Genomic DNA, 12819 nt, shown 5'->3' on the forward strand with positions numbered 1-12819 from the left:
TCCAGGATTCTATGAAAGTCTTTCTGAGAAAGTGGAACGTGTGTGTGTGTCAACCACAGTAAGATACACTGCTGATGGACAGAAGGAAATGCTGCATATGTTCATGCCATTGGAAACACTTCAAATGTTCACCCCTAACTCCCGATGTTTCTGGAAAGATTAATACATTGTCTTAAGTTGAAATTAAAAGCAACTTGGAGAAGCCTTCGTTTTCTCCCTAGAGTCTTACTCATTATATATCATGCTTCCTAGCACTGCAGGTGAGGATGGACAGAGAGCTGCATTTTTTGGGTATTGCAGAGTTTTCACGTACCTGCTTCTGACACTGATGTCACTGGGGAGAGATAAAACTGCTCTTTTAGAATCCAAAGAGGTTATTTTGGCTAGCTGAGCCATTCAAACCAAAGCAAGGCCGTTTGTACTGTCCCATCTTTATAATTTCAGTCTCTTCCTGCAACGTTGAAGAAGCTCTACCAGGTTAAGTCTGTGTGCTTGTGGCAAGGTTGTTTTGTTAAAGCAGACTCCTTTACATTGCTTCGTTAATTACCTGTGTCTTTCACCTGTATGATAACATAACATACACTCCTGAGTGTTGCTTAAACAGCCCCAGGTATTTTTACACAGAAACCCAATCACCTGGGGTCTGGATAACCATTGTAGGAGTTCAGACATTGTCTTGACACTTCATTTAAAACAAATACTGTAGCAGGGTACTGTGAACTCATTACAGGTGAACTGATTACAGCAGTAATGGGTTCAAACTTAAACAGGGATAGTTCAGGTTAGATATAACGAAGAAGTTCTTTACTGTGAGGATGGTGAGGTGCTGGCACAGGCTGCCCAGAGAAGTCCTGGCAGCGTTCAAGGCCAGATTGGACAAAGCCTCGGCCAACCTGGTCTAGTGTGAGGCATCCCTGCCCATGGTAGGGGGTTGGAACTGGATGATCTTAAGGTCCATTCTGTGAAATTCATTGACAAAGGTGAGTGTGGCGCTTGGGAGCCAATCCTGTGTTGGGAACGAGGAGCAATTAAACCCTGTGAGCTGTGTGTGACCGCAGAAGCTGCCGCAGGAGCTGTGGGATGCACGGGCGTGCCGGGCGGTGGGTACCCAGCTCGCTGCGGGGATGCCTTCCCCACGGCGGGCATGCGGCGGTGCGCGGCTCCCCTGCGGCCGCCGCGGGGAGCTGTCCTGCGGCACCGAGCCCGCCCGGCGGCCGCTGCAGCTCGGGGGCGGAGCCGAGGTTTGAATGGCGCGGCGGGAAGATGGCGGCGTCCTCCCCAGGGGCGGCTCCGCACCCGCGGCCGCGGCGCTCGGCAGGGGCAGCTCGGGGGGCCCGGGGCAGGCTGGCCCGCCCGGCCTCGCCGCTCCCTGCCGCCGCCCGGTGCTGAGTCCGCCGCCCGGCCTCGACCTCTCCCTGCGCGGCAGCGGCAGCTCCGCCACTGGCTCAGCAGGTACCGGGGCAGCCTCTTCCCATCCCTCCCTTCGCTCCGGGTAGGGACGTGCAGGGGGGCAAGGACAGCGGGGCTGTCCCGCTCGGCCTGCGGGTCGGTGCCCGCTGAGGGCATGGAGCTGGGGCGGGCCCGGGCGGTGCTGGAAGGGGTCAGGGGCTCTCTGAGCCGCTCCCGGGCCGGGATGCGGGGCCTTGGCCCGGGGTCTGCTCGCCGTCGGGTGGGAGTAGGGTGCCTTTCCCCCGCGACGGCAGCGGCTGCAGCCGGAGTACGTTCTGATGGTAGCATGAGCGGTAGCGCACGAGTAGGAATCGAAGGATCTGGCAGCCCTATTCACTCTCTGGTTGAGGAAGGCGAGAAAACGTGTGTTGTGTGCGCAACTTGTGAAGTCGCGCTGCTTTCACTGTGTGTCATGCAACAGCAGCCACATTCTTGGCTTGGCCTCTAGGTGCTACCATAATACAGACAATCAGTATTGTCTGCGCTTTTTGGTGTATGATACAGGGCTGAATTGTGGTTTTAAATTGATTCAAGGACACAATAAGCTGATATTGTGCTTTAAGTGGTCCTGGTTTGTGCCCTGATACCTGCAAATGTAGAAAAGTGTTTTATTACATGATATCTTGACTGTATCTATACACACACACACACACAAAATTTCCAGGATGTTATATAAACATCTCGTGTTCTATAAATAGCTCGTGGCAAGATGTCATATAAAGTGGGCCTGTCACCAGCCAGGACCACTGAAAGGGATGCTTCTAAATGCAGTACCTCTTACTAGCTCATTGTGCTCTCGAATCGAGAGAGAAATCAAGGTGTACACAGCATCGTGGTGTATCTGACATCTAAAATCAAGGTGTTTATATAACATCCTGTAACTTCATCTCTTCTGCAGTTTTTCTGTAACCCTTCAAAGCATTTACATCCTTCAGCCTCTTTCCCAGTCCTGTCGCATTTTCTCCCTGCTATGATTATGTTCTGCGAGATCCAGTCTTGTCAGCTTCTGCAAATGGAGCTGAGGGAGGCAATGGGAGTATTTCCACAGGACAACTCCTCAAAGACCACTGAGTAAGTGGCACACTTGTCTCCAGCTGGCACCACTTTTTGGAAGGGTTTCCTTTTGGAGAAATCTGATGTCTGGGGCTTTTACATAACACTGTGCATCTTCCTCATTTTGAGTGTGCATTATCCTCATTCCTTAGCACTTTTTTGGTAGGTAAAAAAGAGATTAGTGTCAGTGATATAGTCCTGTACACAGATCTTTAAAAACCTAGGCACAGGTTTCCATCTCATGTTCAGTCCTGATCTACAGATGTTCTCCAAACAGCAGAATCATGTAATCCATTCCTTTTTTTCATCTTTTACATGTAGTTCATTGGTTTTAACATTAAGAAAGAAGCTTGAGATCCCATTGTGGATGTTGTTTTTATGTTTCTGAATCCTAATTCTGTCCTATGAATCACTGTATTGGGTTTGCATGGGAATGTTTTTGGAAGCAGGGGGGGCTACAGGGGTGGCTTCTGCAAGGAGCCGCTAGAAGCTTCCCCTGTGTCTGACAGAGCCAGTGTCAGCTGGCTCCAAGATGGACCCAGCACATGGACCTAAGGCCAAGCCCATCAGTGACAGTGGCAGCACATCTGGGATAATGTGTTTAAGAAGGAGAAAAGTTGCTGCACAGCAGCAATTGCAGTGGGAGAGAGGAGTGAGAACAACAACTCATCAGATGCCCAGATCTGTGAAGAAGGAGGGCAGGAGGTGCTCCAGACACAGAGCAGAGGTTCCCCTGCAGCCCATGGAGGTCCATGTGGAGCAGATACCCACCTGCAGCCCATGGAGGACCCTATACTGGAGCAGGGGGATGCCGAAAGGAGATTGTGACCTGTGCGAAGCCTGCGCTGGAGCAGATCCTGGCAGGACCTGTGGCCCTGTGGAAAGGGGAGCCCCCACTGGAGCAGGTTTGCTGCAGGACTTGTGACCCCCACGGGGGACCCAGCCTGGAGCAGCCTGTTCCTGAAGGCTGCAGCCTGTGGAAGGGACCCATGCTCAAGCAGTCTGTGAAGGATGCACCCCATGGAAGGGACCCATGCTCAAAAACAGTAGCAGCTTATCCCCAGTAGTGTTTCTGATCTAGCCTGCCCTAGTGCTGTCAGCAATGGTGGGAAACTCTTCTCAGCTCCTGGAATGTGCCAGGAGAAGAATGGCTGCAATAGAGGCAGTACACAGAACTGCTCGTTTTGCATTTTAGTTTGACAAGGTCTTTCACAGCCTGTTTTGTGGGAACTGTGTAGTCACAGGGAAGGCATTCCTGTGGATCAGAAACCTCTATCTCAGATGAAGAAAGGGACAAAACGTTGTAGTTTTCTCACTGATTTGGAAAAAGGGAAGAGGAGGGAAGGGAGGAGGCAATATCTGTAGCCAGCTGAAAATCATTTAGGGTCATAAAGACAAGAAATGAGACAATAATTAAGCTAGAGGTACTGGCCGTGTGCTGGAGATTCTCATCAGTGCTGATAAACTGAAGTAACACACATTGTACAGAGTAGCTTGAGATGCTCGTTTGCTTTGTGCAGGTTTGTTCATACATTCATAAAGCAAGACAAAGGCTGGGCAGTTCTGTGGTCTCTGAGGATTACTGAACTCTCTGTAGCAGTATAGGTAAAGATGAGATGGCAAATATGTTGTAACGCTGTTATATTAATCAATGCTGAGTATGTATTTGGTAATGGCTGCTCTGTCTCAAAAGCAAATATCAGAGCAAGTGTTTGGTGAAGAAATTATTTGAATACAGAAAATCTTAGAGGAGGAAAACTTGAAAAAATAATTTCAGGAGATAAGCAGAATGGTGAGCCATCCATAGGAAATACTGAGAAAAAGAACAGGGAAGATGGTTTCTTCTTACCTTTCCTCATAATACAGGAGCTTGCAGAGAAGTTTGACATTTAGGTGTATAACCTAAGTGACCTCAGGTTCAAGGATGATACTTGACTTCTTTGGTTTTTCATTTTCTCATCCTAAAGGGCAACATCCACAGGTAAATATTCCTGAAGAACAAGCAGACAAGTTGCTCCTTGCAAGCTGGGGTCTTCCCAGAGCGGTTCTGAAGAAATACCACAGCCTGGGGGTAGTACAGATGTTTGAATGGCAAGCAGAATGCCTAATGCTCGGACACGTTCTCGAAGGGAAGAACCTGGTTTACTCAGGTATGCTGACAAGCCCAGTCCCCCCTGACATTCCCAGTGCCCTTTACAGGAATGTATTGGTTCTGAAGGGTTCTGATCTGGCAGATAAAAAGGTCAAGATCCTGTTTATCCTGGAGAGACCCCATTGAGACCTCTTCCACTGCAGTACCTCAGACCTGGCTTAATGGACTCCTTTCCAGATGTGATGAGAGACTTTTCCCCCCATTTTCTCTGTTAGTATTCTTTTAGAAACTGAAAATTAGGAGTCAGTTAATGACAACTCTCTTAACCAGGAATCTGGGAAATGACAAATTCAGTGTCTGCTCTTCATGGGAAGCAGGTCCCAGAGCAGCACTGGGAGGATGAAGAACTTAGAAGGCAGGTGGGTGATTTTCTTAGGCTTGGAGTTGAGTTTTATTTACTTGGTTCCAGAAGACTTTGGGCCTGACTGCTAGGTAATGGCTGTCCCCTGGTATGTGGCATCTCCTCTGCGGTTTTCTATAGACGATGGATGGGAAACAGCAATGCTCACCAAGCAGGATGGGTTAATACATGGGCTAAGTCAGTAAGCTTGTGGCTGATCTCTACTGTCTTTTGTTTGATTACTTTTATCCCTTGCTTATCTCTGAGGTGCTGTTGCTTCTGGAGCAGAGCTAAAAAGACAAGGTGTGGTAGCATGGTGGAAGAGGCTGGAAGAGAAATACTTTGCAGTCTTCTGGGGTTAACTGAAATGTGGTTGTGGCTGTGGGAGAGGGGCATCAGTTGAGAAGTCCTGCCCAAGTTCTCCAGTAACTGCTTTCTATGCTAACTTTATAAAGCTTCTTTCTTGGGTTTGATTTATGTATTTCTTTTTAATTCCAGCTCCTACCAGTGCAGGAAAGACTCTTGTTGCAGAATTGCTTATTTTGAAGCGAGTCCTGGAGACTCGTAAGAAAGCTCTTCTCATCCTTCCCTTTGTCTCTGTGGCCAAAGAGAAAAAAAGTTACCTGCAGGTAAGTAGCATTCTAAGAGGGTAAAGTTACACGTTGTGTTGTTGGGTCACGTTTTTTAAGCAGTTAGAAGTATTATGCATGAATTTGAGGAAAAAATAATATCGCAGAGTTGTTTCAGAAAGGATTTGTAGGTAGTTTAAAATGTGTTCATTGTAAGTTGAAGATAAAAACCTGGCAGTTTTAGCCGAAAAAGGGAGACTTGGAAAAAATTTAAGGAGTTGATTAAAACAATTTAATTTCAGCTTTGACTTCTAAAGCTTTGTTACTTGCATTTATCATAGAACCATAGAATAGTTCAGGTTGGAAAGGACCTTAAGATCATCCAGTTCCACCCCCCTGCCATGGGCAGGGATGCCTCACACTAGACCATGTCACCCAAGGCTCTGTCCAACCTGGCCTTGAGCACTGCCACGGATGGAGCATTTACCACGTTTCTGGGCAGCCTGTGCCAGCACCTCACCATCCTCACAGTAAAGAACTCCTTCCTTATATTTAACCTGAACTTCAACTGTTTAAGTTTAAACCCATTACCCCTTGTCCTGTCACTGCAGTCCTCAATGAAGAGTCCCTCTCCAGCATCCTTGTAGCCCCTTTCAGATACTGGAAGCTGCTCTGAGGTCTCCATGCAGCCTTCTCTTCTCCAGGCTAAACAGCTCCAATGTTCTCAGCCCGTCTTCAAATGGGAGGTGCTCCAGCCCCTCATCATCCTCGTGGCCTCCTCTGGACTTGCTCCAACAGCTCCATGTCCTTCATGTGTTGAGGACACCAGAATTGTACACAATGCTCCAAGTGAGGTCTCACAAGAGCAGAGCAGAGGGACAGGATCACCTCCTTTGACCTGCTGGTCATGCTCCTTTTGATGCAGCCTAGGACACAGGTGGTTTCTGGACTCAAGCTCACACTGAAGCCGGCTCATGTTTATTTTCTCATCCACCAACACCCCCTTCTCCTCAGGGCAAATTTATTCACAGATTTTTATAATACACAAACTTTAAAGGGATTTTCTAATTAGAGATGTCATCTGAAAAAAACTACAAAGAGAAGGTGCCAACGTTATCTGAATGGATAAAAGGATATTTTAGCTTTCCTTGGGGGTGTTCCACCAGAATTTAGTGCCTTTGATTTCACTCTGACTTCACTACAACTTTGCACTGACAGAATGTGGTTATGTCTTGGCTTCCCCACCCCAGCTATTTGAAAACAAAATTACAGTGGGAACAGTCTTTTTAAAACAATAAAAAAGACTTTTTCTTGAAAGACTTTCATAGCAAATGTGAGCTAATATGTCAAAGTAGCGACACTTACTAAGGCCAAATACAAAACCAGCAGGCACTTTGATCAGTTTCTGACATTTAAGACATTTTGGGTGTTAATAAACTGGCATGGTACCTTAACCTTGCAAATTGCTAGGAGATGCTACAAATTGAGTGCAAAAGCTACTTTGTAGTGACTGATGATGGAGACATGCTTTTGCTTTAACCTTGTAAAGCTGGAGGATTTTCAATGCTGTGCTGTGCTACTCCTGGCCTAAGGTTTGGCTGTAGCTGCGTGTACTTGAAATCCTACGGTATCCTCCCCATCTAGTTCAAATCTCTGTACCTTTTGTTAATGCAGTGTGTAATATCCCAAAGCGTTGGCACTGCAGTGCCAAGCTGTGAGGAAAAGAAGTTGTTTCTTAACTTTCAGTGGGAGATGTGACATCTTTGTGTTTGGGGTACCACGTTTGGTATTTCTCAGGAGCAAGGCTCCATCCTACATAACCCACTGTTATTATAAACTGTTGCACTTGTGTTCTCTAACCTTTTTAATGGTAAATGTTTAATACAAAACAGTCGTCCCCATCTCTTACTCAGCTATGCACACTTTATCCTGCAGTGTGTACTGTGTGGCTTGGAAATAAAAGATGACACTGGGGAAAAAAAAAAAGATGTAGCAGTAAATAGCTGAGCTGTGGCTTTAATCTCATTACTTGGCATTGTAAGTACTAGAAATCGTGGTTGTAGGTTGCAGGCTTTTATGTGGTTCCAGGCATTGGTCAGAACGCAGAGTTGTAACCTTGGCGTGTCATTCTGTATCCTTGGAAAACAGGCACTATTTCAGGATGTGGATGTGAGAGTTGAAGGCTACATGGGAAGCATGTCTCCTGCTGGACGTTTCTCTGCCCTGGACATTGCTGTCTGCACCATTGAGAAAGCCAATGGTCTAATCAATAGATTAATAGAAGAAAACAAAATGGACTCACTGGGTAAAATACTAAGGCTTAACTGTTGTGGGGATGAGGTTTATCACATACTCTGAGTATATGTGAAGTCATGGGATAGTTCGTGTTTGCTCAGTTCTGTATGTGACAGGCATGCAAGATAAGAAAATTGAGCAGTTTTTCTTCCTCCAGAGCACCTCTAATTTGGATTTAGGAAGGCAGTCAGGACTATTCCATGTAGCTTGGTGGCTGGGGTGTATAGGTAGAAGCTGCAGTTCTTAGCTTCTCTGGCATGGATGACAATCCATGGACAGTGATTAGCTGCATTAAGCAGTGATCCCCACAGCTAGAAAATGTCTTCTAATTAATAAAATTGAGTTCAATGCCTGGGATTTGTTGGAGTTCAAGAACGTATGTATGTTTGTTTTGGACAGAGACTGTTATCCAGCATCCGTGGTTTTCTTCAGTTAGCTCAAGGAAGAGGAGCAATTGTGTTTGGTGCACATCTGGGTCCAGATAAGTGGAATGAACACACAGAGCTCCTTTGGGTAGGGACAGTGACTAAGGAAGGCTGTGGCATTCATTTCTCTCTTGTAGCTCACTCAAAAGCCCACTGTTCTTGTAATGTAGACTTCTGGATCAGTGTGGCCCTGATGGCCACTGGATAATTGTAATACTCATTTAGTGTTTGGGAGGAGAAAGCCTGAAGAAGCTTTATGTTTCCTTTGGAGAGAGAAGTGTTTTGCTAGTCCAGTCAGAAATCTATTAGCTTTGCTTCCCTGCTCAGTAAAGCTATACCCAATTATATTTTATACAGTAATCCCTCCCAGCTTCATTTTGGCCTGTAACATAGCTGGTTGCTATTTTAAGACTATAAAAATTGGAAAACTAGATGAGTGTCCAAGTGCTGTGAGACCTCCACTTATGAAACTGCTGTTCCACGGGCATCTGGTGTCACAGTATTCTGCAGCATTATATGCCAGAAGAGTTTATTAAATACAAGAGAGAATAAGGGAAATAAAGCCTTGCTGTTTTTTTTCAGAGTGCGCTATCATGAGATAACTCATTCACACCTGCATCTATAGGGGCTGAATCACCATGAATGCTTTAGACTGCCAGTGGGCTGGAAGATGAGTGGGTGATCATGGTTGTGCAGCATTTTAAGCTCATTCAAATGAAGGCTCCTGCAGTCCAGCCTGATTCTTGAATGTATATCTTCATCCCTTCCCTTGCAAGAGAATGTGATTGTGCGGTTAGTTATTTCAATATATGGTTACTCAGTTTAGGGGTTTTTAGTCTTGTTTTAAATAAGGTTAGTTTGATCCTAGGTCACCACACTGTACAAGCTGTACTGCCAGCAGAAGGCAGAGTGGGGTCATGATGTTCATATTTATGTTGGCTTGGAAGCATGCTCAGTATACTAAAATACATTATTTAATGATAACATCTTTCAGAAGCTAGAGATAAGCAAAATTCCTTTGGTTGGTACCTTCATTCCATCCCTCCATTTTGTTGTGCTCTCTCAGGTGAATGTACCCGAGAAGAGTCATATAACCAACAAAGTGATTACAAGATATGTATGAACATGTGTCCTCAACACCGATACATCTCTGTTGCAATCCCTCATTTCTCTTGTGCTCTAATATAACTGTATAACTGAAAGAAGGATAAAAATATTGTGGGTTCCTTTTCTTTATGTCCTTATTTGAAATGAATTTTTAAGTTAAATTTGAGGTTTAAAATTTGTCAAGTTCTCGCCTTAAAGATGAGGTTTTATTTGGAGAAAAGTTTTCTTAAAAGCTTCAAAATACAGGCATGAACTTAAAATGCCAGCTTAACTGTCACCTAAAGCAAGGCAGCATGTCTGAAACTGCAAGATTGTACCTTGTCTTCTAATTAAGTCTAAATTTAGACCAGTTCATAACGAGGGTGTTTTATCTTTTGAGATGAGTTACTGGGAGATGACTGCAGTTCTGGCTGGATTCCATCTCAAGCTTGAGCTGTTCCTTTTGTTGATGTCAACCCCATGCTGATAGCTCACGTTGCCTTTGGAAATCGTCGAGAGAAACTCAAATCCCATGCCTGGCAGAGCTCTCTTTGCTGTATGAAGCAGTTAAAAGCAATTTTGTGTGGCTAATTATAATAGAACGTGTGTCAGGTTTGAACACCCTGGTACACAAAAGATGCTGTTCCTCTTCTTGTTCCGCCTCTTGACACTGATGCTAGGGAAATCTTTAGGAAAGTGGTTAGAGAAGAATCTGCTGCCCTCTCAGTGTGTCAGCAGGGAATGGGTTTGTGATGTGCTGTCATGATACTTCATTTGTTTCTCTTCTTAATTTAAACTTAAAATTAAAAAATTACTGGTTTAATTGTATTAAAAAAAGGGAATAATCACATCCTCCCTGCCTGCTATTCAGACCTTTTTTGTTTTAAGCAGGATGTGCACCTGAAGGAGCCTAGTTATGCTACAGTAAACATGTTGGATAGCTCTCGGGTACTTTTCTGTGGGTGCTTTTCAGCAGTCTTCTAGAGACCTACTTGCAGACAGAAACAGGAGACTGAGGCCTCATCCTCAGGAGCAACACAGCGCGATTCAATTCTGAGCTTGCTGTTGAGTAGAAAATGCCATTGCATGCTGGGACCTGAAGTCCTCCTTGGCTGCAATTCCATTTCCAGATGAAGATCCACTTTGTGGAAAACGTTGGTTGCCTGATGGCTGCTGCTGTGTTATCCCAGCGGGTGTGCTCTGAGCACAGCCTAACCAGAGGAGAGCACTGTGCATCTGTGCCATGCAGGTCTCACCGGCTTGCAGGCTGTCAGGGCAATACAGCACACAGGTTTAACGTGGGCTTGAGTATGTTTTCCAGCTGTGTAGCAGCAGAAGGTACACAACAAGTAGCCGAAGCATTCCCTGTGCTTTGGCTTGTAGGTACCACTAGTGTTCTGTGCTTCGTTTCAGGAAGCAAAATGTGCTGCTTGGCACAAAGACTGGGAAGGTAACTTGCATGCGTTCCACTTTGGTAGGTACCCGATTATACTGTCCTGTCTCAGCTCCTGGGAGCATTCAGATGACTGTTGCATGGGGAAGCAGGAAGAGGCTTTTTCTGGTGTCTGAATAAATATGTATTTGATGACCAACAAATTACCATTTTTTACAAGTGAGCACAGAACAGAGGAAGTACAGGAAGACAGAGGAGCTGGATGGGTGGGAGTTTGTACAAGAGGCTGATGAAGCATTGCAGCACTCTTTTCTAACTTAAGTGCTTTGGAAGAGAAGGGGGGAGAAAACAGACGGAGAGAGAAGGAACATATGTAGGAAGGAGAGAAAAAAAATGAGCAGGAAAAACAGCATTGAAACAGATAATAAAAGGTCACACTTGCCCTTAAGCTCCTGCTATTTTAGCTGTACTGGAAAGATATTGCATAGCTGCACCAAAGAGGGAAAAAAACTCCTCAGCAGCAGAACTAATGAAGTCTGGTGTCTTCTATGCCCTGCTTTCTTTTATTCAACCTTCCTTCAGCCTTTTCCATGGCCCTGTGACCCTGTCGGCTGGCCAGAAAGGGTGCATACTGCTGCTAGTTGGGATGTGTGCAGGAGGCAGCTGAGTTGCTGTGGCTTTACGTTTTCTCCTCCTAGTCTGCTCTGCTGTCTTCAGCTCCTGACAGTCAGAAAGCTTTTTAGACATTATTCTTTTCAATAGCTCTGCATTTCTCACACATTCGGTGGAGGTGGCTAATAGATCAAAAAGGAATTTGCAGGAAATAGGATGACAACAAAACAGTTGTATCAGGATTTTTCTCAATAGAAAGGCAAAGTTAAATAGTAGGGCTCATTCAGGTTTGGTTAGTGAAAAAAGGTAAAATAGGATGCAGGGTATGCCAGTGTAATTACATGTGCTCTAGGGGGTTTTATCTGACCTTACTGGATTAGTAAGGAGTGATGTTTTTACTAAAGCAGTGATGTCAACAGAGCTTTTGACTAGCTCTTTTGGGCTCCTTTCTAGATACTCTGAAGCCTGGGGGTTTTTGCTTGCAAAGTGGTTCCAGTATAGAGGCTGCAGTACTGTTTTGCATGGAGGCCAGACTAATACCTCAATCTGTTCATGTTTATTTTTGTAAGAGCTGGCTGTGTGTGTAAGAGGTTTTTGGGGTGGGAGGGTGAAATGCCATGACATTGGTCATGATTTGCCTCTCTCAGAAGCATCAGTGACAGAAGGAAGTGGTCTTAGTAAGCACAGCTGCATTTGTGGATATAAATTTCAGTTCATCATGTGGAATCAGAAAGGAAAGAGGCTATCTGTTCTTAGTTTGTCAGTTTGTCAAATATAACCTGAGTGCTTCTCTTTATCAGGAGTGGTGGTTGTGGATGAGCTGCACATGCTGGGAGACTCTCATCGAGGATATCTGCTGGAACTCCTCCTGACCAAAGTTAGATATGTTACAGAGAAGGTTGCAAAACGGTGGGTACACCAAGATGTTTGTCTCTTAATGCTAAATTATGGGTGGTTCTAAATATTCTGTTCTATAGGTGACAGGAAATTTGGGTTAGCTCCAGGTTTTCTGAGAGCGGTGACCTATTTTGGTTATTAGAGTCTCATCCTACCACCTCTCAGGGGCCTGCCATTGTAGTCAAAACCTCTTGTCCTCATGGCTTTCAATTTGTGTGCTGCCATGGGATTCATTCTCTCAGGAAAAGAAATAAGGCTGAAGCTTTCATTTACTTTTTTTAGCCTACTTATGTAAAACAGAAACCCCAAGCCTGGATTTCTTCTAATGTTTTTGCCAGCGAACTTGCTCTGCTTCATCTTTCAGTGTTTCATGGAATGGGGTATTTATACTGCTGAAGTGGTCAGGTACTGTGGAAGAGTGAGCATGCTGTTAACTTGTCAGTGGTGAACTGATCAGAAGACTTGAGAGGATGTGCCAGTAGTCTGCTTAGGTAGCGCTGCTCAGGATGATCTTTAGTGTCATGTGCTATCATAGTGGTTTCATGGTT

The 12819-nt window shown here is 45.2% G+C and overlaps 1 protein-coding gene across 1 annotated transcript in view; it reads left to right on the forward strand.

Annotated features, from left to right (window-relative positions):
• The first annotated feature begins 3310 nt into the window (after positions 1 to 3310).
• Positions 3311 to 12819, forward strand: part of POLQ (DNA polymerase theta) — a 52494-nt gene continuing 42985 nt past the window's right edge. Inside the window, exons 1-5 of the mRNA XM_057415949.1 lie at positions 3311 to 3407; positions 4470 to 4652; positions 5493 to 5623; positions 7712 to 7868; positions 12175 to 12283. Of these exons, the coding sequence (XP_057271932.1) occupies positions 3311 to 3407; positions 4470 to 4652; positions 5493 to 5623; positions 7712 to 7868; positions 12175 to 12283 (677 nt within the window). The remainder of the gene's footprint in view (positions 3408 to 4469; positions 4653 to 5492; positions 5624 to 7711; positions 7869 to 12174; positions 12284 to 12819) is intronic.

Source organism: Pezoporus wallicus, unplaced genomic scaffold (assembly GCF_028554395.1).
Source record: "Pezoporus wallicus isolate ANWC-B61680 ecotype Strahan unplaced genomic scaffold, APGP_CSIRO_Pwel_v1 contig_6814, whole genome shotgun sequence".
Lineage (NCBI taxonomy): Eukaryota > Metazoa > Chordata > Aves > Psittaciformes > Psittacidae > Pezoporus > Pezoporus wallicus.